General features: G+C 40.5%; 1 protein-coding gene and 1 long non-coding RNA gene across 3 annotated transcripts in view; one reads left to right on the forward strand and one right to left on the reverse strand.

The window, feature by feature from the left end:
* The window catches only part of gpnmb (glycoprotein (transmembrane) nmb), a 35,160-nt gene extending 29,280 nt beyond the window's left edge, over positions 1 to 5,880 (reverse strand). Inside the window, exons 1-2 of one of the 2 annotated variants that reach the window (XM_061882410.1) lie at positions 5,668 to 5,880; positions 1,603 to 1,758 (exon numbers count right to left, since the gene is read on the reverse strand). In XM_061882410.1, the coding sequence (XP_061738394.1) occupies positions 1,603 to 1,758; positions 5,668 to 5,737 (226 nt within the window). In that variant the 5' untranslated portion in view covers positions 5,738 to 5,880. The remainder of the gene's footprint in view (positions 1 to 1,602; positions 1,759 to 5,667) is intronic. The other variant, XM_061882411.1, reaches the window with a different exon arrangement.
* LOC133539979 (uncharacterized) lies at positions 618 to 26,480 on the forward strand. The gene is made up of 3 exons (XR_009803518.1): positions 618 to 724; positions 5,502 to 5,561; positions 26,261 to 26,480. It is a non-coding gene; the product is annotated as an uncharacterized LOC133539979 (long non-coding RNA).
* Positions 26,481 to 26,522: the final 42 nt, after the last annotated feature.

Here is a 26,522-nt window from a genome sequence, read left to right on the forward strand (position 1 = left end):
CGCAGGTATCTTGGCAGTCTCGGGGAAACCCTCTCAGTCGTATATTATTTTTTACTTTCAATGCTTGAATCTGTAGATCAACTTCAGAGCTCTCTGAAGTTGATTATTTTTGGATGTTTTTTTTGATGGTTTAATGCCCTTTTTTTTCATAGAAATTTTTTTTTTATGGCAAACACACAAAATATGCAATATTTCACCCCAACAAAATATTTCAAAGTGTAATATTTTGGCGTCCCACTGGGTGTGAGTTCTCCTTGCCCTTATGTGGGTTCTTCCAAGGATGTCGTAGTCGTAGTGGTTTGTACAGTCCTTTGAGACATTTGTGATTTAGGGCTATATAAATAAACATTGATTGATTAAAGTTACCAATAGGTCAATAATTCATAACAACATTGACCGCTACGCAACGCGACCTGACACCGGATAAGTGGAAGAAAATGGATGGATGGATGGCGTAGAGGCAGGGATTTGTTTCTCACTTGTGACCTGGGATAGTGGGTGTGGCTACATGTGTGTGGGCGGAGCTTGTGTGTGTGGGAGGCGTGTCTGTGGGGCTGAATGATTGTTGAATGAATATCACCTGCACTTTTCTGGTGGAATTGTTTGGCTTGTTTGGAGAGAGTGTGAACCTGGGTGTCGTTACTTCTGTTGACCGCAAACGGACCGCAAAAGGACTGCAAAAAGACTGTAAAAGGATTGCAAAGGAACCACAAACCATCTGAATGTAATGTATTGTATTTTTACTCAAAGAGACAATAAATCACCCTCAAAACTGCAATAAGGACTTCATGTTGCATCCTTGGACCTAGCTTGTCAGACAGAGCCCTGCTTTCCACTCTCAGTGACTAATTGCTTTTTGATAGTCACACAACAGATGGATTGACCTTTGATTTTGATTCATTATTCTTTTTTGAACAATGGATTGTTTTAAAGAAAAAAACAGCCTGCGTGACAGCTTTGTGTTATTGTTGTAGGCACAATACCAATGTGAGCAATTTGCAAAATGCGCAATCGCATTTTGCCAATTTGTATAATGCACAATCTTTTTGCAAATTGCTTCCAGCTATATATTTGAATAATGTGTGGTGCACATTTTGCAAATCAATGGGCGCGAATACATGTTTTTGGTATCAAGATAATTTATTAGATACTTATGTAAATCTATTCATTTGTAGTCGGGACAATATAACTGAGTATTGCCCTCAAATCAGTCCAACCCTAACCCCAGCCCTAACCCTAACCAGCCTAAACTACTGACTAAACTACTACCACAACTTTGTTTACTATTAATAAAATATAATAATGTAGGGTTACTGACTAAACCATCCACAAAATCTCGTCTTAAATCTCGTCTTGCGATATGCAAATTGCTTGCGCACAATGGAAATGACGTATAATTTGCAAAGTGCGCGAGATTGGTGAAATGCTTACATTATTAGAGTCAACATTGCAACTTTTTCTCGATAAATTTCAAATTTTTTGAATGCGCTTTTATTTAACTTTTTTGTAACAGTATTTTTAGAATGTGAATTTTGCTGTTAAAACATTATCTGCGGGCCGCACTTTGGACATCTTTGGGCTAAAACCAGGTGGAACACTGACCTCGTCTGTTCATGAGCTCGTTGTTCTTTGGTTTCATTGGCGGGTAGATGTAGGCGTCCCATGGGTGGGTGTCAGGACCCCAGCCAGGGATGGGCGGGATGGGGTAAGGAATCTTTCCTGGTATTAAGTGCTTGTGGGGGAACATGTCTGCATACGCTGGAGAAAGAAAACAGAAGTTATATGCAGTGACTGACCAGGATAGGAGGATAGGATAGGATAGGTCTTTATTGTCATTGCACAAGTACAACGAAACATTGTTTTCAGCACAAACCTGTTCAAGATTGGACAAACAAACAGTGTACAGGGTTACAGAACAAGAACGCTGATGGGTCGCCATAAGTCGCCCCGTAAAAGATGGGAAAAAGGTAAACGCTGGGGAATGATGAGTAAAAAATATACAATCCAGACCTGGCTCCTAAAGGGGCCCAGTTCGGAGTGGGAAAAACCTCCATAGCAAAGCACATATACATATTACAACATACATCTCGAGATATCTAGCAACAGAGGGAAGGTAGTTCAAGGTCATGGTGGTAGGCTGCAGCTCTCAGGCGCTGACCATCCATTCGTCACCCTTACGGGATTTGCGTCGAGGGCATTGGGTTGGGGTGGGGGGTTTATGTGTGGCGTAAATTTTTTTTGTGGATGTGTGTGTGTGTGTGTATAAGCCCGTAGTGTGTGTCTGATCCGCGGCCTTGATGTATTGTGCGGTCTCGTCCAAAGTCAACAACAGCTGTGTGTCCATGAGAGGCAAGAAGGGAGTTTATTGTGTCTTCACTGCGCTGTTCTTCGGGAGAGTCTCGAAGCCAGGGGAACAATTCAAGTTAGAAGGATTTTGTATGCAAGTGAAAATAAAATTAGCTTTTCACTCTAAATTGTCTATGACTGGTCCTCAAAACCTGCGGGGTGGACAGCCCGATGTAATCCACAGTTCTTCCCGCATCCTCCAATCATTTGTGGCAGCTTTGGGGTACTTTGAAGACAATAAAACTCACAATAATGCCACACTTTATCGGGGATTGTTGAAAGTTTTTTTGTGTAGTACACTGTAGAGCAGGGGTCACCAACCTTTTTGAAACCAAGACCTACTTCTTGGGTACCGATTAATGCGAAGGGCTACCAGTTTGATACACACTTAAATAATTTGCCAGAAATAGCCAGTTTGCTCAATTTACCTTTAATAAATAAATCTACATATATATATATATATATATATATATATATATATATATATATATATATATATATATATATATATATATATATAGAATAAATGGGTATTTGTCGTACATTTTTTTCCTTTTACGGAAGGTTTTTTGTAGAGAATAGATGATGAAAAAAACACTTAATTGAATGATTTAAAAGAGGAGAAAGCAGGAAAAAAATTAAAATAACTTTTTGAAACATAGTTTAGCTTCAATTTCAAATCTTTAAAATTCAATATTCAACTGAATTTTTTTTTTAAAACTAGCTAATTTGAATCTTTTTGAAATTTTTTAAAAAATAATTTATGGGACATCACTCGTAATTTTTCCTGATTAAAATTCATTTTAGAATTTTGATGACATGTTTTGAATAGGTTAAAATCCAATCTGCACTTTGTTATAATATATAACAAATCAGACCATGCTATATTTCTAACAAAGACAAATCATTATTTCTTCTAGATTTTCCAGAACAAAAATTTTAAAAGAAATTCAAAAGACTTTGAAATAAGATTTAAATTTGATTCTACAGATTTTCTAGATTTGCCAGAATAATTTTTTTGAATTTTAATCGTAATAGGTTTGAAGAAATATTTCACAAATATTTTTCGTAGAAAAAAACAGAGGCTAAAATGAAAAATTAAATTAAAATGTATTTATTATTCTTTACAATAAAAAAAAAATACTTGAACATTGATTTAAATTGTCAGGACAGAAGGGGAAGGAATTTCAAAGGTAAAAAAGTATGTGTTGAAAAATCCGAAAATCATTTTTAAGGTTGTATTGTTTCTCTAAAATTGTCTTTCTGAAAGTTATGAGCAGCAAAGTAGAAAAATAAATGAATTTATTTAAACAAGAGAAGACCAAGTTTTTAAAATATTTACTTGGATTTTCAAATTCTATTTGAGTTTTGTCTCTCTTAGAATTAAAAATGTCGAGCAAAGCGAGACCAGCTTGCTAGATGTAAATAAATCAAATGTAAAAAATAGAGGCAGCTCACTGGTAAGTGCTGCTGTTTGAGCTCTTTTTAAAACAGGCCAGCGGGCGACTCATCTGGTCCTTACGGGCTACCTGGTGCCCGCGGGCACCGCGTTGGTGACCCCTGCTGTAGAGTAACGACAAACACAAAATGTGTCAAACTGGAAGCCATGCAATGTCATTTTATGTGGCCTGCAAGAGCCCGGAAATAATGTGCTTAGATAAAGCACCTCATCTTTATTTGCCAATTTTGGCAGAGAAAAAAAAAAGATATCTTCTTAACTCCATTATCTGATCATGCAACAATATATTCCAAAATGTATTTTTTGTTATCAAAACGAAATGCTTAAATATCTGCTTGTCATCTCGGCTCAAAATTTCAAAGCAAGTTATCAATCTGTAAAAATAATCAAATGCATCGGCAATTGTATGATTATATAATGAGGCAATTATGCATTTCAATTCACAGTTAAAAGTGATCACTTGTAATTGCAATGTGTTCCGCAACGATAATGAGTTTCACACTCCTGTGACATCATCTTTTTTTATTTTTTTTATTTTCCCGAGGGAACTCTCCTGAAGGAATCAATAAAGATCTGTATCTATCTACCTATCCATCTATCTATCTCCCAATATTACATGGGTGTCAAACTCTGTCCCACGGGCAATATTTTTGCCCGCCGTGTAATTTAATTTCGCCCTTAAGGCAATATCAAATTAACATTAAAACTGGCCCGCCGCTATTATACAGCAGTGGTGCCGCTGTAACGCCGCATTCACCGCTAAAACTCTTACTTGCCAACCCTCCCGATTTTCCCAGAACACTCCCGAATTTCAGTGCCCCTCTCGAAAATCTCCCGGGGGCAACCATTCTCCCGAATTTCTCCCGATTTCCACCCGGACAACAATATTGAGGACCCTGCTTTTATTGTACTCTACAACCTGTCGTCATGTCCTCTTTTCCTCCCTACAAACAGCGTGCCAGCCCAGTCACATGATATATGCGGCTTTTAGGCACAGAAATGAATGCAACGCATACTTGGTCAACACCCATACTGAAGGTGGCCGTGTAAACAACTTTAACACTGTTAAAAATATGCGCCACACTGTGAACCCACACCAAACACGAATGACAAACACGTTTCAGGAGAACATTCGAAACATAAACACAACAGAACAAATACCCAGAACCACTTGCAGCACTAACGCTTCCGGGACGCTACACCATACACTTCCCCCGCTACCACCATTTTTTAAATTTTCATTTTATTTAATATGCCATTGATATTCTTTCGTTTGTTTTTTGAAAGTTGATTTTGCACTGTTAAGTTATATAAGCGTTGCTTCTTTTATATTCGGTGTTAAAGCAAATCAGTGTAGCAAACTGAGCAATAATTAAAATTTTTATGTTTGCACATTTTGGTCCACTCTGTATTTGAGTTTGACACCCCTGCAATATTACTTACAAATGAAGATTTTTTTTTTAAAAATAAGTCTCTTTCTTTATAATAGTAATGTTTTTTTCCTCACAGTAATACATCTTATATTCATGTATTATTAAATGACTATACCAGGAAATCCCCTCCAGACGTTGGTTAGAGTAAGAATTTTCAGCGACATCTTTTTGACCAATATGGTTAGCACTTACCTGATTATCTTGTGATATTTATGCTATTTTCGTGTTGCTTGACATGACACGCAATATGTCTCATGTTTTAGGAGGGGAAAGGTCATCGAGTGAGAGGTCTTCAGCGGGGAATCAGCTCATGAGACGTCACAGTGAGCAAACCGTCAAACATTTCAACATAATGCAGATGATATATAGTTAAATACATTGTGTTTAAGTCCAGTACACACAATCCCAGAATAAAGATGAACATCTTACTTTTGGGTGGCTCTGCTTGATGAGCCAAACCGATGCAAGCGAGCAGGAAAGCACCTTTGAAAAGTCCCATCTCGGAAAGTTGAAATTAATAAAAGTGATGTGCTTCTTCAGTGGATGTCAGCTCAGGAAGATGTTCTCCTCCGCTCTGCTCTGATTGTGTGTTTGTGAGCGCTAATCAAATCTGCTGCTGGTGAGCACACTGACATGTGATGTTGCTTAACCAGACGCATCTCATCCCTCATTAGTGCGCACAAGGAAGTCATGAGGACTGAGGTGCATCCTCTTCCTCTTGTCTCCTCTTCACTTGCACCATACATGTAAAGATCAACGGGCTGATGAATGATTACGGTATTGAAATGGATAGTTGAATGTTTAAAACTTCAGCAACAGTTGAAAAAACTCAACAGACATTGACATAAATGTAATTGACAGTGGGGGTACAGCTCTATCATTGAGATGAATAGCCGTTATTTGTATGCTCTCATTGTGTCTCTTCTTCTCAGAAACATGGTCAATTACATTTGGCGATACCAATCCCTTCCCAGAACATGTGACCCAATTAAAGGTCTACTGAAACCCACTACAACTGACCACGCAGTCTGATGGTGTGAATATTGATAAATGGCATTAAATAAAAAAAAACTATTATGATTCAGGGATCAATCCTCAAGTTTCAAGACTTGAAAAAAAAAAATCTACTAGGAAAGCCTAATTGTCTAAAACAAGGGTGTCAAACTCAAATACAGAGTGGGCCAAAATTTAAAAACTGAACAAATCCGCGGGCCAAAATTGAGCAAATTAACCTTTTAATAGGACCTAAACAAGTTTTGCAATTAATATTTAACTAGCAAGGCTTATGTAACTTTATAGTGACATGCAAAATCGAGTTTCAAATAATAATAATAATAATAATAAAAAAATATCAATAGCATATCAAATAAAATTTGAATAAAAATGTAATGCCTCTTTTCTATTTGCAGGCACCCCTCTGAGGTAAGTATCAAAATAAACTTTTTCCAAAGGCTAATAATACATTTGAAAATAAAAAATAACAATAATGAATGAATCAAACATTCAAGTAGCCAGAGAAAGTGCAAACATAAAAACGTTAATTATTGCTCAGTTTACTAAACTGATTTGCTTTAACACCGAATATAAAACAAGCAACGCATATATAACTTAACAGTGCAAAATCAACTTTCAATAAACAAACGAAAGAATATCAATGGCATATTAAATAAAATGAAAATAAAAAAAATGGTGGTAGCGGGGGGGAGGGGTGTATAGTGTAGGGTCCCGGAGGAGTTAGTGCTGCAAGGGGTTCTGGGTATTTGTTCTGTTGTGTTTATGTTGCGAATGTTCTCCCGAAATGTGTTTGTCATTCTTGTTTGGTGTGGGTTCACAGTGTGGCGCATATTTGTAACAGTGTAAAGTTGTTTACACGGCCACCTTCAGTATGGGTGTTGACCAAATATGCCTTGCATTCATTTATGTGCGTAAAGGCCACATATATCATGTGACTGGGCTGGCACGCTGTTTGTAGGGAGGAAAAGAGGACATGACGACAGGTTGTAGAGTACGATAAAGGCAGGGTCCTCAATATTGTTGTCCGGGTGGAAATCGGGAGAAATTCGGGAGAATGGTTGTCCCCGGGAGATTTTCGAAAGGGGCATTGAAATTCGGGAGTCTTCTGGGAAAATCGGGAGGGTTGGCAAGTAAGAGTATTAGCGTTGAATGCGGTGTTACAGTGGCACCACTGCTGTATAATACCGGTGGGCCAGCTCTAATGTTAATTTGATATTGCCTTAAGGGCCAAATTAGAATACATGGCGGGCCGAATTTGGCCCGCGGGCCAGAGTTTGACACCCTTGGGCCAAAATATTTCCACAAATGTTCATTTTGTTAGACAGTTCAGTAATGGCTGCAAATAAGAGCTGGAGGATGAAGTAGAAGAAGAACAGGAACATAAAGCTGTGTATTCACCAGAGAAGATAATACCCATTTGAAAAATAAAATTTAAATTTAGATAAAATATATTTTTAATAACCAAAAACATGCTCTCAATTTTGCAATCTATAGGTACAATAATAAATTATTTCCACTCTATAAAAATTAATTGGGTCTTAGTAAAAGCTTGTATCTGGTATTGGAGCTCAGTAAAAAGTGAATGTATAATTATTTTTTAACCACTTTTAAATCAAACTTTAATATATGTAGACTTTTTATACACAGGCAAGTGACAAACACGTGCTGCAAAAAAAAAATTGAAAAGGAAAGAAAACAAAACACTATTTTAAGGACAAACGGCATCTGAAAAATAGTATGAAACGAATAATAAAATATAGGTAAAAATTAAATACAAATAACACCGTAAGTTATTAACGTAATCGAGAGAATAATCATCCAGCCATCCATTTTCTACCGATTGTCCCTTTTGGGGTCGCGGGTGGTGCTGGAGACTGTCTCAGCTGCAGTCGGGCAGTACTTTTAATAATTAAGATAGAAAACAAAATAAGTAAAAACAGGAGTTTAAAGGCCTACTGAAACCCACTACTACCCACCACGCAGTCTGATAGTTTATATATCAATGATGAAATATTAACATTGCAACACATGCCAATACGGCCGGTTTAGTTTACTAAATTACAATTTTAAATTTCCCGCAGAGTTTCCTATTGAAAACGTCACGGAATGATGACGCGTGTTTGTGACGTCATTGGTTGGTGGGGACATATTAGCTCAGCACCACTTGCGGCTAAAAGTCGTCTCTTTTCATCGCGCAATTACACAGTATTTTGGACATCCGTGTTGCTGAATCTTTTGCAAATTGTTCAATTAATAATGAAGTCAAAGTAGAAAGATGGAGGTGGGAAGCTTTAGCCTTTACACACAGTGTTTCCTTGTTTAAAATTCCTGGAGGTGAAGCTTTACTATGGATCAGAGCGGTCAAGCGAACATGGATCCCGACTACATGTCAACCAGCAGTTTTCGGTGAGAAAATTGTGTAAATAAGTCGCCTCTTACCGGAGATCAGCGGAGTCAGCGACCTCCTGCAGCTGCCGTGACTTCTCTGAGACTCTGGCGTCAAAACACCCATGGCCACACCCCTCCGAATTTAAGGTACTATTTAACTTACTAAAACACTAGCAACATAACAGAAAGATAAGGGATTTCCTAGAATTATCTTAGTAAATGTGTCTAAAAACATCTGAATCGCTCTCACTGCCCTTTTGAACTTTTTTTTTTCTTTTCTAGGCCTTCACTCTAAATTTCCTCAACCACGAATATTTCATCCTCGCTCAAATTAATGGGGAAATTGTCGCTTTCTCGGTCCGAATAGCTCTAGCTTCTTGTGGTTATGATTATAAGCAATGTGAGGATGTGAGGAGCCCTACAACCCGTGACATCACGCGCACATCGTCTGCTACTTCCGGTACAGGCAAGGCTTTTTTATTAGCGACCTAAAGTTGCAAACTTTATCGTCGATGTCCTCTACTAAATCATTTCAGCAAAAATATGGCAATACCGCGAAATGATCAAGTATGACACATAGAATGGACCTGCTATCCCCGTTTAAATAAGAAAATCTCATTTCAGTAGGCCTTTTAATACAAATGTTATTTCATTTATTGCATTAGTCAGAGTCTGACCTTAAATGTCCGTGTGTGACGGTGACCACATGACCGTGACTTTGCAGTGACCCACTCGTGTGTGTGTGTGTGTCTGTGTGTAGGTTGCACCAGAGTGGCCCAAAAGCAGAAGGAAAGTGTGCAATGTAGCAGCGTGGAAAAGTAGTTGTGTTGCAGCGTCATGCAACTTGTGATTATCAGCATGCCGACTTTTCACAAGGTCTTGGGGCTGGACCAATATGGCAAAAATAATAACCACCATTATTTTGATTGATAGTGTAATCACGATTAATTACATGATTATTCACTAATTTTAAAACATGAGTGTTTACTATACCGCCAAAACTCAACTTTAAATATAGTTATAAAAACCGGCATATAAATTATTAACTGATAAACCACAACAAATAGTATAATAATAATAGCAATAGCAAAATAAAAACAATAAAATAACATATATGACTTTTTTTTTTTTTAATTTCTTTTTTTTAACCTTTTACACATATTTTACCACCACAGTAAGTGCTTTCTACGTTGAATTCAATGTTTGTTAATTCAATGCAAAAATCCTCACACTTGTTGGTGCAAAACATATTTGGACAATTTGATACCCATTTTTTGGGTCAAAGCATAATAACTTTGTAATTGTGTCAATAAAAGTTTTAGCGCTGTTATTGTGAAGGTAGGGAAGTGTGATGCTGTTCTGAGCCTGTGGAGACGATTTGAGAGGCTGTTAAAAAAATAGAAAAAGCCAATCAAGTTCCCACCACTGTTTGTACTTTGATGTTACATCGATGATGTCGTTCACAACAACACAAAAGATGAGTTGTGTTGTGTGTGTATGATTGTTTGTACATTGATGTTGCATCCATGATGTTCACAACAACACAACAGATTAGATGTGTTGTGTGTGTATGATTGTTTGCAAATTGATGTTGCATCCATGACGTTGTTCACAACAACACAACAGATTAGATGTGTTGTGTGTGTATGATTGTTTGTAAATTGATGTTGCATCCATGACGTTGTTCACAACAACACAACAGAAGATTTGTGTTGTGTGTGTATGATTGTTTGTACATTGATGTTACATCCATGATGTCGTTCACAACAACACCACGGATGAGATGCGTTGTGTGTGTGTGTGTGCATGATTGTTTGTACATTGTTACATCCATGATATCGTTCACAACAACACAACAGATGAGTTGTGTTGAGTGTGCATGATTGTTTGTACAGTGATGTTACATCCATGATGTCGTTAACAACAAAACAGCATGAGTTGTGTTGTGTGCATGATTGTTTGTACAGTGGTGTTACATCCATAATGTCTTTCACAACAACACCACAGATGAGATGTGTTGTGTGTGTGTATGATTGTTTGTAAAATGATGTTGCATCCATGATGTTGTTCACAACAACACAACAGATGAGTTGTTTGTGTGTATGATTGTTTGTACAGTTGTGTTGTGTGTGTATGATTGTTTGTAAATTGATGTTGCATCCATGATGTCGTTCACAACAACACAACAGATGAGTTGTGTTGTGTGTGTATGATTGTTTGTACAGTGATGTTACATCCATGATGTCGTTCACAACAGAAGCAGATGAGATGTGTTGTGTGTGCATGATTGTTTGTACATTGATGTTACATCCATGATGTCGTACACAACAACACAACAGATGAGTTGTGTTGTGTGTGCATGATTGTTTGTACATTGATGTTACATCCATGATGTCGTTCACAACAACACAACAGATGAGTTGTGTTGTGTGTGTATGATTTTTTGTACATTGATGTTACATCCATGATGTCGTTGACAACAACACAACAGATGAGTTTTGTTGTGTGTGCATAATTGTTTGTACATTGATGTTACATCAATGATGTTGTTCACAACAACACAACAGATGAGTTGTGTTGTGTGTGTATGATTGTTTGTACATTGATTTTACATCCATGATGTCGTTCACAACAACACAACAGATGAGTTGTGTTGTGTGTGTATGATTGTTTGTACATTGATGTTACATCCATGATGTTGTTCACAACAACACAACAGATGAAATGTGTTGTGTGTGTATGATTGTTTGTACAGTGATGTTACATCCATGATGTCGTTCACAACAACACAACAGATGAGTTGTGTTGTGTGTGTGTATGATTGTTTGTACATTGATGTTACATCCATAATGTCTTTCACAAGAACACCACAGATGAGATGTGTTGTGTGTGTATGATTGTTTGTAAATTGATGTTGCATCCATGATGTTGTTCACAACAACACAGCAGATGAGTTGTTTTGTGTGTGTATGATTGTTTGTACATTGATGTTACATCCATGATGTCGTTCACAACAACACAACAGATGAGTTGTGTTGTGTGTGTATGATTGTTTGTAGATTGATGTTGGATGCATGATGTTGTTCACAACAACACAGCAGATGAGTTGTTTTGTGTGTGTATGATTGTTTATAAATTGATGTTACATCCATGATGTTCACAACAACACAACAGATGAGTTGTGATGTGTGTGTGTGATTGTTTGTACAGTGATGTTACATCCATGATGTCGTTCACAACAGCACAACAGATGAGTTGTGTTGTGTGTGTATGATTGTACAGTGATGTTACATCCATGATGTCGTTCACAACAACACAACAGATGAGTTGTGTTGTGTGTGTATGATTGTTTGTACAGTGATGTTACATCCATGATGTCGTTCACAATAACACAACAGATGAGTTGTGTTATGTGTATGATTGTTTGTACAGTGATGTTACATCCATGATGTCGTTCACAACAGAAGCAGATGAGATGTGTTGTGTGTGCATGATTGTTTGTACATTGATGTTACATCCATGATCTCGTACACAACAACACAACAGATGAGTTGTGTTGTGTGTGCATGATTGTTTGTACATTGATGTTACATCCATGATGTCGTTCACAACAACACAACAGATGAGTTGTGTTGTGTGTATGATTTTTTTGTACATTGATGTTACATCCATGATGTCGTTCACAACAACACAACAGATGAGTTGTGTTGTGTGTGCATAATTGTTTGTACATTGATGTTACATCCATGATGTCGTTCACAACAACACAACAGATGAGTTGTGTTGTGTGTGTATGATTGTTTGTATATTGATGTTACATCCATGATGTTGTTCACAACAACACAACAGATGAAATGTGTTGTGTGTGTATGATTGTTTGTACAGTGATGTTACATCCATGATGTCGTTCACAACAACACAACAGATGAGTTGTGTTGTGTGTGTGTATGATTGTTTGTACAGTGATGTTACATCCATGATGTCGTTCACAACAGAAGCAGAGGAGATGTGGTGTTTGTACATTGATGTTACATCCATGATGTCGTTCACAACAACACAGCAGATGAGTTGTGTTGTGTGTGTATGATTGTTTGTAAATTGATGTTGCATCATGATGTCGTTCACAACAACACAACAGATGAGTTGTGTTGTGTGTGTATGATTGTTTGTACATTGATGTTACATCCATGATGTCATTCACAACAACACAACAGATGAGTTGTGTTGTGTGTGTGATTGTTTGTACAGTGATGTTACATCCATGATGTTGTTCACAACAACACAACAGATGAGTTATGTTCTGTGTGTATGATTGTTTGTACATTGATGTTACATCCATGATGTCGTTCACAACAACACAAAAGATGAGTTGTGTTGTGTGTTTATGATTTTTTGTACATTGATGTTACATCCATGATGTCGTTCACAACAACACAAAAGATGAGTTGTGTTGTGTGCGTATGATTGTTTGTAAATTGATGTTGCATCCATGATGTTGTTCACAACAACACAACAGAAGATTTGTGTTGTGTGTGTATGATTGTTTGTACATTGATGTTACATCCATGATGTCGTTCACAACAACACCACGGATGAGATGCGTTGTGTGTGTGTGTGTGCATGATTGTTTGTACATTGTTACATCCATGATATCGTTCACAACAACACAACAGATGAGTTGTGTTGAGTGTGCATGATTGTTTGTACAGTGATGTTACATCCATGATGTCGTTAACAACAAAACAGCATGAGTTGTGTTGTGTGCATGATTGTTTGTACAGTGGTGTTACATCCATAATGTCTTTCACAACAACACCACAGATGAGATGTGTTGTGTGTGTGTATGATTGTTTGTAAAATGATGTTGCATCCATGATGTTGTTCACAACAACACAACAGATGAGTTGTTTGTGTGTATGATTGTTTGTACAGTTGTGTTGTGTGTGTATGATTGTTTGTAAATTGATGTTGCATCCATGATGTCGTTCACAACAACACAACAGATGAGTTGTGTTGTGTGTGTATGATTGTTTGTACAGTGATGTTACATCCATGATGTCGTTCACAACAGAAGCAGATGAGATGTGTTGTGTGTGCATGATTGTTTGTACATTGATGTTACATCCATGATGTCGTACACAACAACACAACAGATGAGTTGTGTTGTGTGTGCATGATTGTTTGTACATTGATGTTACATCCATGATGTCGTTCACAACAACACAACAGATGAGTTGTGTTGTGTGTGTATGATTTTTTGTACATTGATGTTACATCCATGATGTCGTTGACAACAACACAACAGATGAGTTTTGTTGTGTGTGCATAATTGTTTGTACATTGATGTTACATCAATGATGTTGTTCACAACAACACAACAGATGAGTTGTGTTGTGTGTGTATGATTGTTTGTACATTGATTTTACATCCATGATGTCGTTCACAACAACACAACAGATGAGTTGTGTTGTGTGTGTATGATTGTTTGTACATTGATGTTACATCCATGATGTTGTTCACAACAACACAACAGATGAAATGTGTTGTGTGTGTATGATTGTTTGTACAGTGATGTTACATCCATGATGTCGTTCACAACAACACAACAGATGAGTTGTGTTGTGTGTGTGTATGATTGTTTGTACATTGATGTTACATCCATAATGTCTTTCACAAGAACACCACAGATGAGATGTGTTGTGTGTGTATGATTGTTTGTAAATTGATGTTGCATCCATGATGTTGTTCACAACAACACAGCAGATGAGTTGTTTTGTGTGTGTATGATTGTTTGTACATTGATGTTACATCCATGATGTCGTTCACAACAACACAACAGATGAGTTGTGTTGTGTGTGTATGATTGTTTGTAGATTGATGTTGGATGCATGATGTTGTTCACAACAACACAGCAGATGAGTTGTTTTGTGTGTGTATGATTGTTTATAAATTGATGTTACATCCATGATGTTCACAACAACACAACAGATGAGTTGTGATGTGTGTGTGTGATTGTTTGTACAGTGATGTTACATCCATGATGTCGTTCACAACAGCACAACAGATGAGTTGTGTTGTGTGTGTATGATTGTACAGTGATGTTACATCCATGATGTCGTTCACAACAACACAACAGATGAGTTGTGTTGTGTGTGTATGATTGTTTGTACAGTGATGTTACATCCATGATGTCGTTCACAATAACACAACAGATGAGTTGTGTTATGTGTATGATTGTTTGTACAGTGATGTTACATCCATGATGTCGTTCACAACAGAAGCAGATGAGATGTGTTGTGTGTGCATGATTGTTTGTACATTGATGTTACATCCATGATCTCGTACACAACAACACAACAGATGAGTTGTGTTGTGTGTGCATGATTGTTTGTACATTGATGTTACATCCATGATGTCGTTCACAACAACACAACAGATGAGTTGTGTTGTGTGTATGATTTTTTTGTACATTGATGTTACATCCATGATGTCGTTCACAACAACACAACAGATGAGTTGTGTTGTGTGTGCATAATTGTTTGTACATTGATGTTACATCCATGATGTCGTTCACAACAACACAACAGATGAGTTGTGTTGTGTGTGTATGATTGTTTGTATATTGATGTTACATCCATGATGTTGTTCACAACAACACAACAGATGAAATGTGTTGTGTGTGTATGATTGTTTGTACAGTGATGTTACATCCATGATGTCGTTCACAACAACACAACAGATGAGTTGTGTTGTGTGTGTGTATGATTGTTTGTACAGTGATGTTACATCCATGATGTCGTTCACAACAGAAGCAGAGGAGATGTGGTGTTTGTACATTGATGTTACATCCATGATGTCGTTCACAACAACACAGCAGATGAGTTGTGTTGTGTGTGTATGATTGTTTGTAAATTGATGTTGCATCATGATGTCGTTCACAACAACACAACAGATGAGTTGTGTTGTGTGTGTATGATTGTTTGTACATTGATGTTACATCCATGATGTCATTCACAACAACACAACAGATGAGTTGTGTTGTGTGTGTGATTGTTTGTACAGTGATGTTACATCCATGATGTTGTTCACAACAACACAACAGATGAGTTATGTTCTGTGTGTATGATTGTTTGTACATTGATGTTACATCCATGATGTCGTTCACAACAACACAAAAGATGAGTTGTGTTGTGTGTTTATGATTTTTTGTACATTGATGTTACATCCATGATGTCGTTCACAACAACACAAAAGATGAGTTGTGTTGTGTGCGTATGATTGTTTGTAAATTGATGTTGCATCCATGATGTTGTTCACAACAACACAGCAGAAGATTTGTGTTGTGTGTGTATGATTGTTTGTACATTGATGTTACATCCATGATGTCGTTCACAACAACACCACGGATGAGATGCGTTGTGTGTGTGTGTGTGCATGATTGTTTGTACATTGTTACATCCATGATATCGTTCACAACAACACAACAGATGAGTTGTGTTGAGTGTGCATGGTTGTTTGTACAGTGATGTTACATCCATGATGTCGTTAACAACAAAACAGCATGAGTTGTGTTGTGTGCATGATTGTTTGTACAGTGGTGTTACATCCATAATGTCTTTCACAACAACACCACAGATGAGATGTGTTGTGTGTGTGTATGATTGTTTGTAAAATGATGTTGCATCCATGATGTTGTTCACAACAACACAACAGATGAGTTGTTTGTGTGTATGATTGTTTGTACAGTTGTGTTGTGTGTGTATGATTGTTTGTAAATTGATGTTTCATCCATGATGTCGTTCACAACAACACAACAGATGAGTTGTGTTGTGTGTGTATGATTGTTTGTACAGTGATGTTACATCCATGATGTCGTTCACAACAGAAGCAGATGAGATGTGTTGTGTGTGCATGATTGTTTGTACATTGATGTTACATCCATGATGTCGTACACAACAACACAACAGATGAGTTGTGTTGTGTGTGCATGATTGTTTGTACATTGATGTTACATCCATGATGTCGTTCACAACAACACAACAGATGAGTTGTGTTGTGTGTGTATGATTTTTTGTACATTGATGTTACATCCATGATGTCGTTGACAACAACACAACAGATGAGTTTTGTTGTGTGTGCATAATTGTTTGTACATTGATGTTACATCAATGATGTTGTTCACAACAACACAACAGATGAGTTGTGTTGTGTGTGTATGATTGTTTGTACATTGATTTTACATCCATGATGTCGTTCACAACAACACAACAGATGAGTTGTGTTGTGTGTGTATGATTGTTTGTACATTGATGTTACATCCATGATGTTGTTCACAACAACACAACAAATGAAATGTGTTGTGTGTGTATGATTGTTTGTACAGTGATGTTACATCCATGATGTCGTTCACAACAACACAACAGATGAGTTGTGTTGTGTGTGTGTATGATTGTTTGTACATTGATGTTACATCCATAATGTCTTTCACAAGAACACCACAGATGAGATGTGTTGTGTGTGTATGATTGTTTGTAAATTGATGTTGCATCCATGATGTTGTTCACAACAACACAGCAGATGAGTTGTTTTGTGTGTGTATGATTGTTTGTACATTGATGTTACATCCATGATGTCGTTCACAACAACACAACAGATGAGTTGTGTTGTGTGTGTATGATTGTTTGTAGATTGATGTTGGATGCATGATGTTGTTCACAACAACACAGCAGATGAGTTGTTTTGTGTGTGTATGATTGTTTATAAATTGATGTTACATCCATGATGTTCACAACAACACAACAGATGAGTTGTGATGTGTGTGTGTGATTGTTTGTACAGTGATGTTACATCCATGATGTCGTTCACAACAGCACAACAGATGAGTTGTGTTGTGTGTGTATGATTGTACAGTGATGTTACATCCATGATGTCGTTCACAACAACACAACAGATGAGTTGTGTTGTGTGTGTATGATTGTTTGTACAGTGATGTTACATCCATGATGTCGTTCACAATAACACAACAGATGAGTTGTGTTATGTGTATGATTGTTTGTACAGTGATGTTACATCCATGATGTCGTTCACAACAGAAGCAGATGAGATGTGTTGTGTGTGCATGATTGTTTGTACATTGATGTTACATCCATGATCTCGTACACAACAACACAACAGATGAGTTGTGTTGTGTGTGCATGATTGTTTGTACATTGATGTTACATCCATGATGTCGTTCACAACAACACAACAGATGAGTTGTGTTGTGTGTATGATTTTTTTGTACATTGATGTTACATCCATGATGTCGTTCACAACAACACAACAGATGAGTTGTGTTGTGTGTGCATAATTGTTTGTACATTGATGTTACATCCATGATGTCGTTCACAACAACACAACAGATGAGTTGTGTTGTGTGTGTATGATTGTTTGTACATTGATGTTACATCCATGATGTTGTTCACAACAACACAACAGATGAAATGTGTTGTGTGTGTATGATTGTTTGTACAGTGATGTTACATCCATGATGTCGTTCACAACAACACAACAGATGAGTTGTGTTGTGTGTGTGTATGATTGTTTGTACAGTGATGTTACATCCATGATGTCGTTCACAACAGAAGCAGAGGAGATGTGGTGTTTGTACATTGATGTTACATCCATGATGTCGTTCACAACAACACAGCAGATGAGTTGTGTTGTGTGTGTATGATTGTTTGTAAATTGATGTTGCATCATGATGTCGTTCACAACAACACAACAGATGAGTTGTGTTGTGTGTGTATGATTGTTTGTACATTGATGTTACATCCATGATGTCATTCACAACAACACAACAGATGAGTTGTGTTGTGTGTGTGATTGTTTGTACAGTGATGTTACATCCATGATGTTGTTCACAACAACACAACAGATGAGTTATGTTCTGTGTGTATGATTGTTTGTACATTGATGTTACATCCATGATGTCGTTCACAACAACACAAAAGATGAGTTGTGTTGTGTGTTTATGATTTTTTGTACATTGATGTTACATCCATGATGTCGTTCACAACAACACAAAAGATGAGTTGTGTTGTGTGCGTATGATTGTTTGTAAATTGATGTTGCATCCATGATGTTGTTCACAACAACACAACAAATAAATGATAAATGGGTTGTACTTGTATAGCGCTTTTCTACCTTCAAGGTACTCAAAGCGCTTTGACACTACTTCCACATTTACCCATTCACACACACATTCACACACTGATGGAGGGAGCTGCCATGCAAGGCGCCAACCAGCACCCATCAGGAGCAAGGGTGAAGTGTCTTGCTCAGGACACAACGGACGTGATGCGGTTGGTAGTAGGTGGGAATTGAACCAGGGACGCTCGGGTTGCGCACGGCCACTCTCCCCACCGCGCCACGCCGTCCCTAGATGAGTTGTGTTGTGTGTGCATGATTGTTTGTACATTGATGTTACATCCATGATGTCTTTCACAACAACACCACAGATAAGATGTGTTGTGTGTGTGTGTGTGTGTGTGTGTGTGTGTGTCTGTCTGTGTGTGTGGGTGTGTGTTTGTGTGTGTGTGTGTATGATTGTTTGTACATTGATGTCTTGTCCAACGTTACCTCTAAGGCAGTGTTTTTCAACTTTTTTTGAGGCAAGGCACATTTTTTTCATAAAAAAATACAGAAGCACACCACCAGCAGAAAACTTTCAAAAGTGAAACTCCACCAGGTCGTCATGACTTATTTTGAGTTTGTTAGTGTTTTCCTGTGTGTAGTGCTTTAGTTCTTGTCTTGCGATGTCATTTTGGTGGCCCTTCCTGTTTTGTAGGTGTTTTCCTGTAGCAGTTTCATGTCTTCCTTTTGAGCGCTATTCACCGCACCTGCCTCTTGTTAGCAAGCAAGACTATTGAAGTTGTTGCCATCCTTCCTTGTGTGGACTTTGTTGATTGTCGCGTCATTTATGGATGTACTTTGTGGACGCCGTAAGTTTTTGCTGTCGTCCAGCATTTTGTTTCTGTTTACTTTGTAGCCATGCAGTTTTACTTTCGCTTTGCACGGCCATTGCCTTTTCCTTTTGTTCAATTTAGGTTTACGCATTACATACCTTTTTACCTGCACTCTGCCTCCCGCTGTGGTCTGCATATTGGGATCACAACAAACCCGACACATTCAGTCTTTTACAAAGCAATTAACTACCAGCTGCCACCTACTGACGTGGAGTATTATGTGGTTACCCTGCCGAGTTCTACACAGCACACACACTAAGCAACGGCACATTATTTGCAGATTATAATTATTGATTTGCCAAATATATTTTTTGGATCAATTAGGTGAAGTTGCGTAATTTCCCACGGCACACCAGACACTATCTCTAGTGTGCCCCGCCACAGTGGTTGAAAAACACTGCTTTAAGGTACGCGCCTGTGCAATTGCACGGTGCTCACGGCAAATCTAGACCTCGCACAAAATCGAATAAAAAGATAAGCGCACAACAGTGTGCACGTCTGCCGTCGCTCAAAGGAGTTTTGGCGTTTGCTCACACGTATGAAAAATTGGTGGGAAATTTGGTTACGTCCATGACGTCGTTCACAACAACACAGCAGATGTGATGTGTTGTGGGTGTATGATTGTTTGTACATTGACGTTACGTCCATGATTTTGTACACAACAACACAACAGTTGTGTTGTGGATGTATGGACTGTTCTTGCTAGTTTTAACTTCTTATTTTAGTTGCTGTTTCAAATTGCTATCTTTAGTTCGGGATGAGGATGAATGAGTGCTACCAAACACATTATTTTCCCAAACAAATGTTCCTTCTCCTCACAATGACAACATTTCACTTAAAGGCCTACTGAAATGAGATTTTCTTATTTAAACGGGGATAGCATGTAACGATCTGTCACTTACTTTCTGATAGTTTTTCGTGTTTTGTACTTTATTTCCTGTTCAGTGCTCTTATTTTGTCATACTTCCTGTTTACTCCGCTGAGCACTGTTTTTGTCACACTCGCCGTTGATTGGCAGCGGTCCTCAGCTGCTGTCAATCAACATAGGTCTATTTATGTTTCACTCGAGCACTCCTCAGTGCTCGAAGTTAAAACCTATGTTGGGAACATCTCCATGCAAGACTGCTTTCTGTTTATATCTTTTACTTTGATGAAATTAAAATCATCTTACCTGCTTTCTGCTCTCCTGGATTTTTGCATACTTGAGGTCACACAACTGCAGCCATGCGGCATCCCAACAGTAACTTCGAGCCAGAAAATTGTGACCTCGCGAGAATCCCTGTCGGCAATCCTCAGCCGACGTTCTGGACCGCACAATTCCTGGAGGACTTGAAGGCCAGGTTTGTGCGGTCCCAGCCTACAGACGCGGACCCTCTCCCCGCGGCAACGCCACCGGCTTCGGCTCTCCGACCGGCGCGTCCCCCGCCGCCATCTTTCCTCTCGGCTCAACGGCTGGCTACGGCTCTCCGACCAGCACGTCCGCCACTTCCTGCATGCCTCGCGGCTCCCGCGGCAACGCTACCGGCTACGGCTCTCCGACCGGCGCGTCCTCCGCCGCCATCCTTCCTCTCGGCAACGCTGCCGGCTACGGCTCACCGACCGGCGCGCCCGCCTCCTCCTTCACGTCTCGCGGCTCCTGCGGCTCCGTCGCCGACTGCGGCTCTCCGACCGGCACGTCCGCCGCCGCCATCCTTCCCGTCGTCTGCTGAGCTGCTTCTCCCTGCTCCTACGCAGCTTCCAGCGGCTGCTCCCCGGCTGCTCTTTTTGCCAGCTCCCGCTCTCTTTTTTGGTTCGCCGAGAGCTCCAGTGGAGCCCACAGTGAGGTCGCTTTTGTCCTCCTGCTGGGACTTGGCACGGGACGTGTCTTCGTCCCTCCTCCTGGTCCCCTCCCGCCCGTCCCTGGTTTTCGCACCGGGGGACTCCGACGAGCAGGCACGTTTTCCCGCATGTGTGAACGGTGTCTGGCAGCCACCTAGTGGAGGGGGGCCCACTATACACTGCGGTGCAGCCAGGCACACACCGCTGTCACCCCCGCCAGCGTCTCCTTCCACGGAGACATCTACGTCCCTAGCGGGCTTTCGCACAGCTCCAACGCCGGCTCCACGCCTAGCCCCAACGCCGGCTCCACGCCGAGCCCCAACGCCGGCTCCACGCCGAGCCCCAACGCCGGCTCCACGCCGAGCCCCAACGCCGGCTCCACGCCGAGCCCCAACGCCGGCTCCACGCCGAGCCCCAACGCCGGCTCCACGCCGAGCCCCAACGCCGGCTCCACGCCGAGCCCCAACGCCGGCTCCACGCCGAGCCCCAACGCCGGCTCCACGCCGAGCTCCAACGCCGGCACTACGCACGGTTCCAACGCCGCCAAGAGCAGCACCACGCCGGGCTTCGTCACGCCGGCATCCGCTATTCCTCGGCCAGCATTTGCTGCTCCTCGCCCGGCGTCATCTGCCGCTTTCACGCCGCCGATGACATCTGCAACAATCACGCCGTTGATGACGTCTGCCGCTTTCACGCCGCCGATGACGTCTGCCGCTTTCACGCCGCCGATGACGTCTGCCGCTTTCACGCCGCCGATGACGTCTGCCGCTTTCACGCCGCCGATGACGTCTGCCGCTTTCACGCCGCCGATGACGTCTGCCGCTTCGACGCCGCCGATGACGTCTTCCGCTTCCACGCCGCCGATGACGTCTTCCGCTTCCACGCCGTTGATGACGTCTGCCGCTTCCACGCCGGCACCAACATCGGCTCCTCAGCCGCCTCCTGCAGAGGTATCTGTTTTGGCTGCAGCCCCCGCCGCTTTGTCTGCTGTCTCCGGGCCTGCTTCAGCGCGCCCGCCTCCACGTCAGCCGCGGATGTGGCCGTGCCCTGGGCGTCCTCCTCGCGGGATGCACTCGTCTCTTTTTCGGCCAATGATGTGGCTGTTCCGTGGCCGCCCGCCCCGCCAGTTCCAGCGGCGCTCTACGCGCCGTCGCCACCTGACTTTCCCTCGCTGGCTGCGGGGACACGAGGTTTGGCGACCTTCCACCAAATCCTCCTTCCATCCTCCCTTACTTTGTGGACATTTTTTTCCATTTTTCTTTTCCAGGGAACATCTGGTATCTGTTCCTTGAGGGGGAGGTCCTGTAACGATCTGTCACTTACTTTCTGATAGTTTTTCGTGTTTTGTACTTTATTTCCTGTTCAGTGCTCTTATTTTGTCATACTTCCTGTTTACTCCGCTGAGCACTGTTTTTGTCACACTCGCCGTTGATTGGCAGCGGTCCTCAGCTGCTGTCAATCAACATAGGTCTATTTATGTTTCACTCGAGCACTCCTCAGTGCTCGAAGTTAAAACCTATGTTGGGAACATCTCCATGCAAGACTGCTTTCTGTTTATATCTTTTACTTTGATGAAATTAAAATCATCTTACCTGCTTTCTGCTCTCCTGGATTTTTGCATACTTGAGGTCACACAACTGCAGCCATGCGGCATCCCAACATAGCAGGTCCATTCAATGTCATACTTGATCATTTCGTGATATTGCCATATTTTTGCTGAAAGGATTTAGTAGAGAACATCGGCGATAAAGTTTGCAACTTTTGGTCACTAATAAAAAAGCCTTGCCTTTACGGAAAGTAGCAGACGATGTGCGTGTGACGTCACGGGTTGTAGGGCTCCTCACATCCTCACATTGTTTACAATCATAGCCAGCAGCAGCTAGAGCTATTCGGACCGAGAAAGCGACAATTTCCCCCTTAATTTGAGCGAGGATGAAAGATTCGTGGATGAGGAAATTAAAAGCAAAGGACTAGGAAAAAAAAAAGGCGATTGCAGTGGGAGCGATTCGAATGTTTTTAGACACATTTACTACTGGGAAATCCCTTATCTGCCTATTGTGTTGCTAATGTTTTAGTAAGTTAAATAGTACCTGAAAGTCGTAGGGGTGTGGCCACGGGTGTTTTGACGCCAGAGTCTCTGAGGGAAGTCACGAAGTTGCAGCAGGACAGAAGCTCCGCTGATATCCGCTAAGAGCCGACTTATTACCTCAATTTTTTTCACCGAAAACTGCCGGTTGACATGTAGTCGGGATCCATGTTTGCTTGACCGCTCTGATCCATAGTAAAGCTTCACCTCCGGGAATTTTAAACAAGGAAACACCGTGTGTTTGTGTGGCTAAAGGCTAAAAGCTTCCCACCTCCATCTTTCTACTTTGACTTCTCCATTATTAATTGAACAAGTTGCGAAAGATTCAGCAACACGGATGTCCAGAATACTGTTTAATTATGCGATTAAAGCAGACTACTTATAGCTTGGATCGGGCTGCAACCCGAGACGTCAAACGCACGCGTCATCATACAAGTCATCATACCGTGACGTTTTCAACACGACACTTCGCGGGAAATTTATAATTGCAATTTAGTCAACTAAAAAGGCCGTATTGGCATGTGTTGCAATGTTAATATTTCATCATTGATATATATGACCACGCAGTCTGATAGTTATCAGGTCATATCAGGTCATAGTTATCAGACTGCGTGGTCGGTAGTAGTGGGTTTCAGTAGGCCTTTAATTGAATGTCAATTTCCCTGATATTCTGCATTCAGCAGCAGATTACGTTTTATTGGCCATATATGTGACTTTGTCTGCAGTTAGGTAAAGGCGGGAATCCCAAGGCCTCACTTGTTTGTTGAGTTGAGTGATTATTGGTGTGGCATACTAGCGCTGTGTCAAAAAGTAGTAACCATTAGAGATGCGCGGTTTGCGGTCTCATCCGCGGAGTCCACGGATAAACCGCGGGTCGGGCAGTTGACATGACGAAAAAATTGGTTTTAATTATATCCGGGTGGGAAATATTTGATATACATGGTTCTGGGATCGGTATCCTTTGCCATTCAAAGAGCCATTTAAGACCCGTGTCATCAAGCAAAGATGACAATAGGAGACGCTATTATTCTCTTCAATGCCTGCCGGCAGTCACCCAGATAATAAGTATTAGGGCGTGCTATGAAGCCATTGGCTTTGTCGCCTTCTACAACATGTATGATCTGTTTGTCAGTCCAGCATCATGTTGTGTGTAGCTTCCGAGGCAACACTCACACGACTGCAAGGCATACTGGGTGACACAGAGTACACTAATGGTTGTGATATGAACAATTTCAACACTCTTAGTAATATGCGCGGGGTGTAAAATATATTCAGGAAGTGTCACGGATACAAAGGATTGTGGGTTTTTGTTGTGTTGCGTTTATGTTGTCTTACTGTGAGGATGTTCTCCCGAAATGTGTTTGTCAAGCTTGTATTGTGTGGCTTCACAGCGTGGCGCATATTACTAAGTGTTAAAGTTGTTTATATTACAGCCATCAGTGTACTCTGTATCACCCAGTATGCCTTTCAATCTTGTACGTGTAATTACGGAAGCTGCACACATGTTGCCGGAGTAACAATCGGTTTGTACATGTTGTTGAAGGTGTCTAAGGGAATAGCTCACAGCACGCCCTTATCTTGTCATCAGGATGAACGCTATTGGGTAGTTGCGAGAACGTTAGCGGCTCCAATTGACTTCATACCTCTGTGAAATAGGTTTAAATATTTCTGTGAGTGGTAAAGGCGGCCGACCTCTGATGTATTTTGGCGGGCTGGTACGGTCCTGATAAAATGTTGGTTCGGGTGGACGGCGGGTGGATGACGACTTTGGTGATGCGGTTGCGGATGATATACTTGCCTATCCGCGCAACTCTAGTAACCATGGTCCCAAACTTCTAGTAGATGTGCTCTGTTTACACTTATTCTCTCCTCTCCATGCTCAGGAATTCACATGCACATTGCACGCCGTTAATTGTTTTTTTTAAATATATTTTCATGATCGTGAGAAGCCATAATCAAAATCGAAATCGACTCCCATCTTGATACACATTATAAAAGGAATAACTTTCTGATAAAGCACACATTTTTTTGTTTTTTGTTATTATTTTCGTAAGGGCAATAGCGTCCACAAAGATTATGATAAAACACCACACACATTCCATTTTATGAATATTGTTATGGGCATTTTATACTTCACATGAAAAACAGACAATCACATTGTAGATGTAGACTTTTTAAGAAGCACTCTGCCTTTTTCCCCAGCAGGGGGCGACACCACTGCATGCCTTCAATTTTTTCCTTGGCTGTGTTTTTACCAAAGTCATTGAATGTTATGTTGTTGTTTTTTGGCCTTTTATTATTTTCAAGCAGCACACATATTTCTATGTTTGGGGGCGGGTTCTCCTCACATGGAAATATGAATGAACAGCAGCTGACAAAAGCATCATATGTCAGGTTGAATAGTGCAGACGTGCCTTTTTCATACGCAGCTTATGTTTCTAGAGGTGGAATGCAGACAAATTCTTCCCGTGTGTGTGTCTGTGTGTGTGTGTGTGTGTGTGTGTGTGCGTGCGTTTCTGTGCTGCTAAGTGTTGGCCGTGCATACTTCACTTCAGTGTGTTTTGGCTTTGTCACAGGACACATGGGAGTGTTCATTTTGCTTTTCTGAAAATACATGAACTTTTTCCTCCCCTTTCAGCCATGTGAACACCCACCAAGAACATGTGGACCTGCAGACCTTTGCTGACCCCTTCTTTTATCTCTCTTGCAGGCCTCTCTTCTTTGTGCTCCGCCTTCTTTCTGCGCATGCAGGGATGGGAACAAACAGCCCAAATAATTAGTTCCTGGGGGGTGCATTAGTGCCTGCGCCTTGTCATGGTAAAGCATTGTGGAGTGTGTTTGTACCTAATGAAAGGAAGGTAAGCAGCTCCTCCTGCACACTCAGCACTCTAATCACCCTCCACATGGACATTTTCTGCAATTGACCAAAGACAAACACTTGAAAAGAAAAAGTATGTGAACCATTTGGGATT

Source organism: Nerophis ophidion, linkage group LG21 (genome assembly GCF_033978795.1).
Source record: "Nerophis ophidion isolate RoL-2023_Sa linkage group LG21, RoL_Noph_v1.0, whole genome shotgun sequence".
In the NCBI taxonomy this organism is placed as follows: Eukaryota; Metazoa; Chordata; class Actinopteri; order Syngnathiformes; family Syngnathidae; genus Nerophis; species Nerophis ophidion.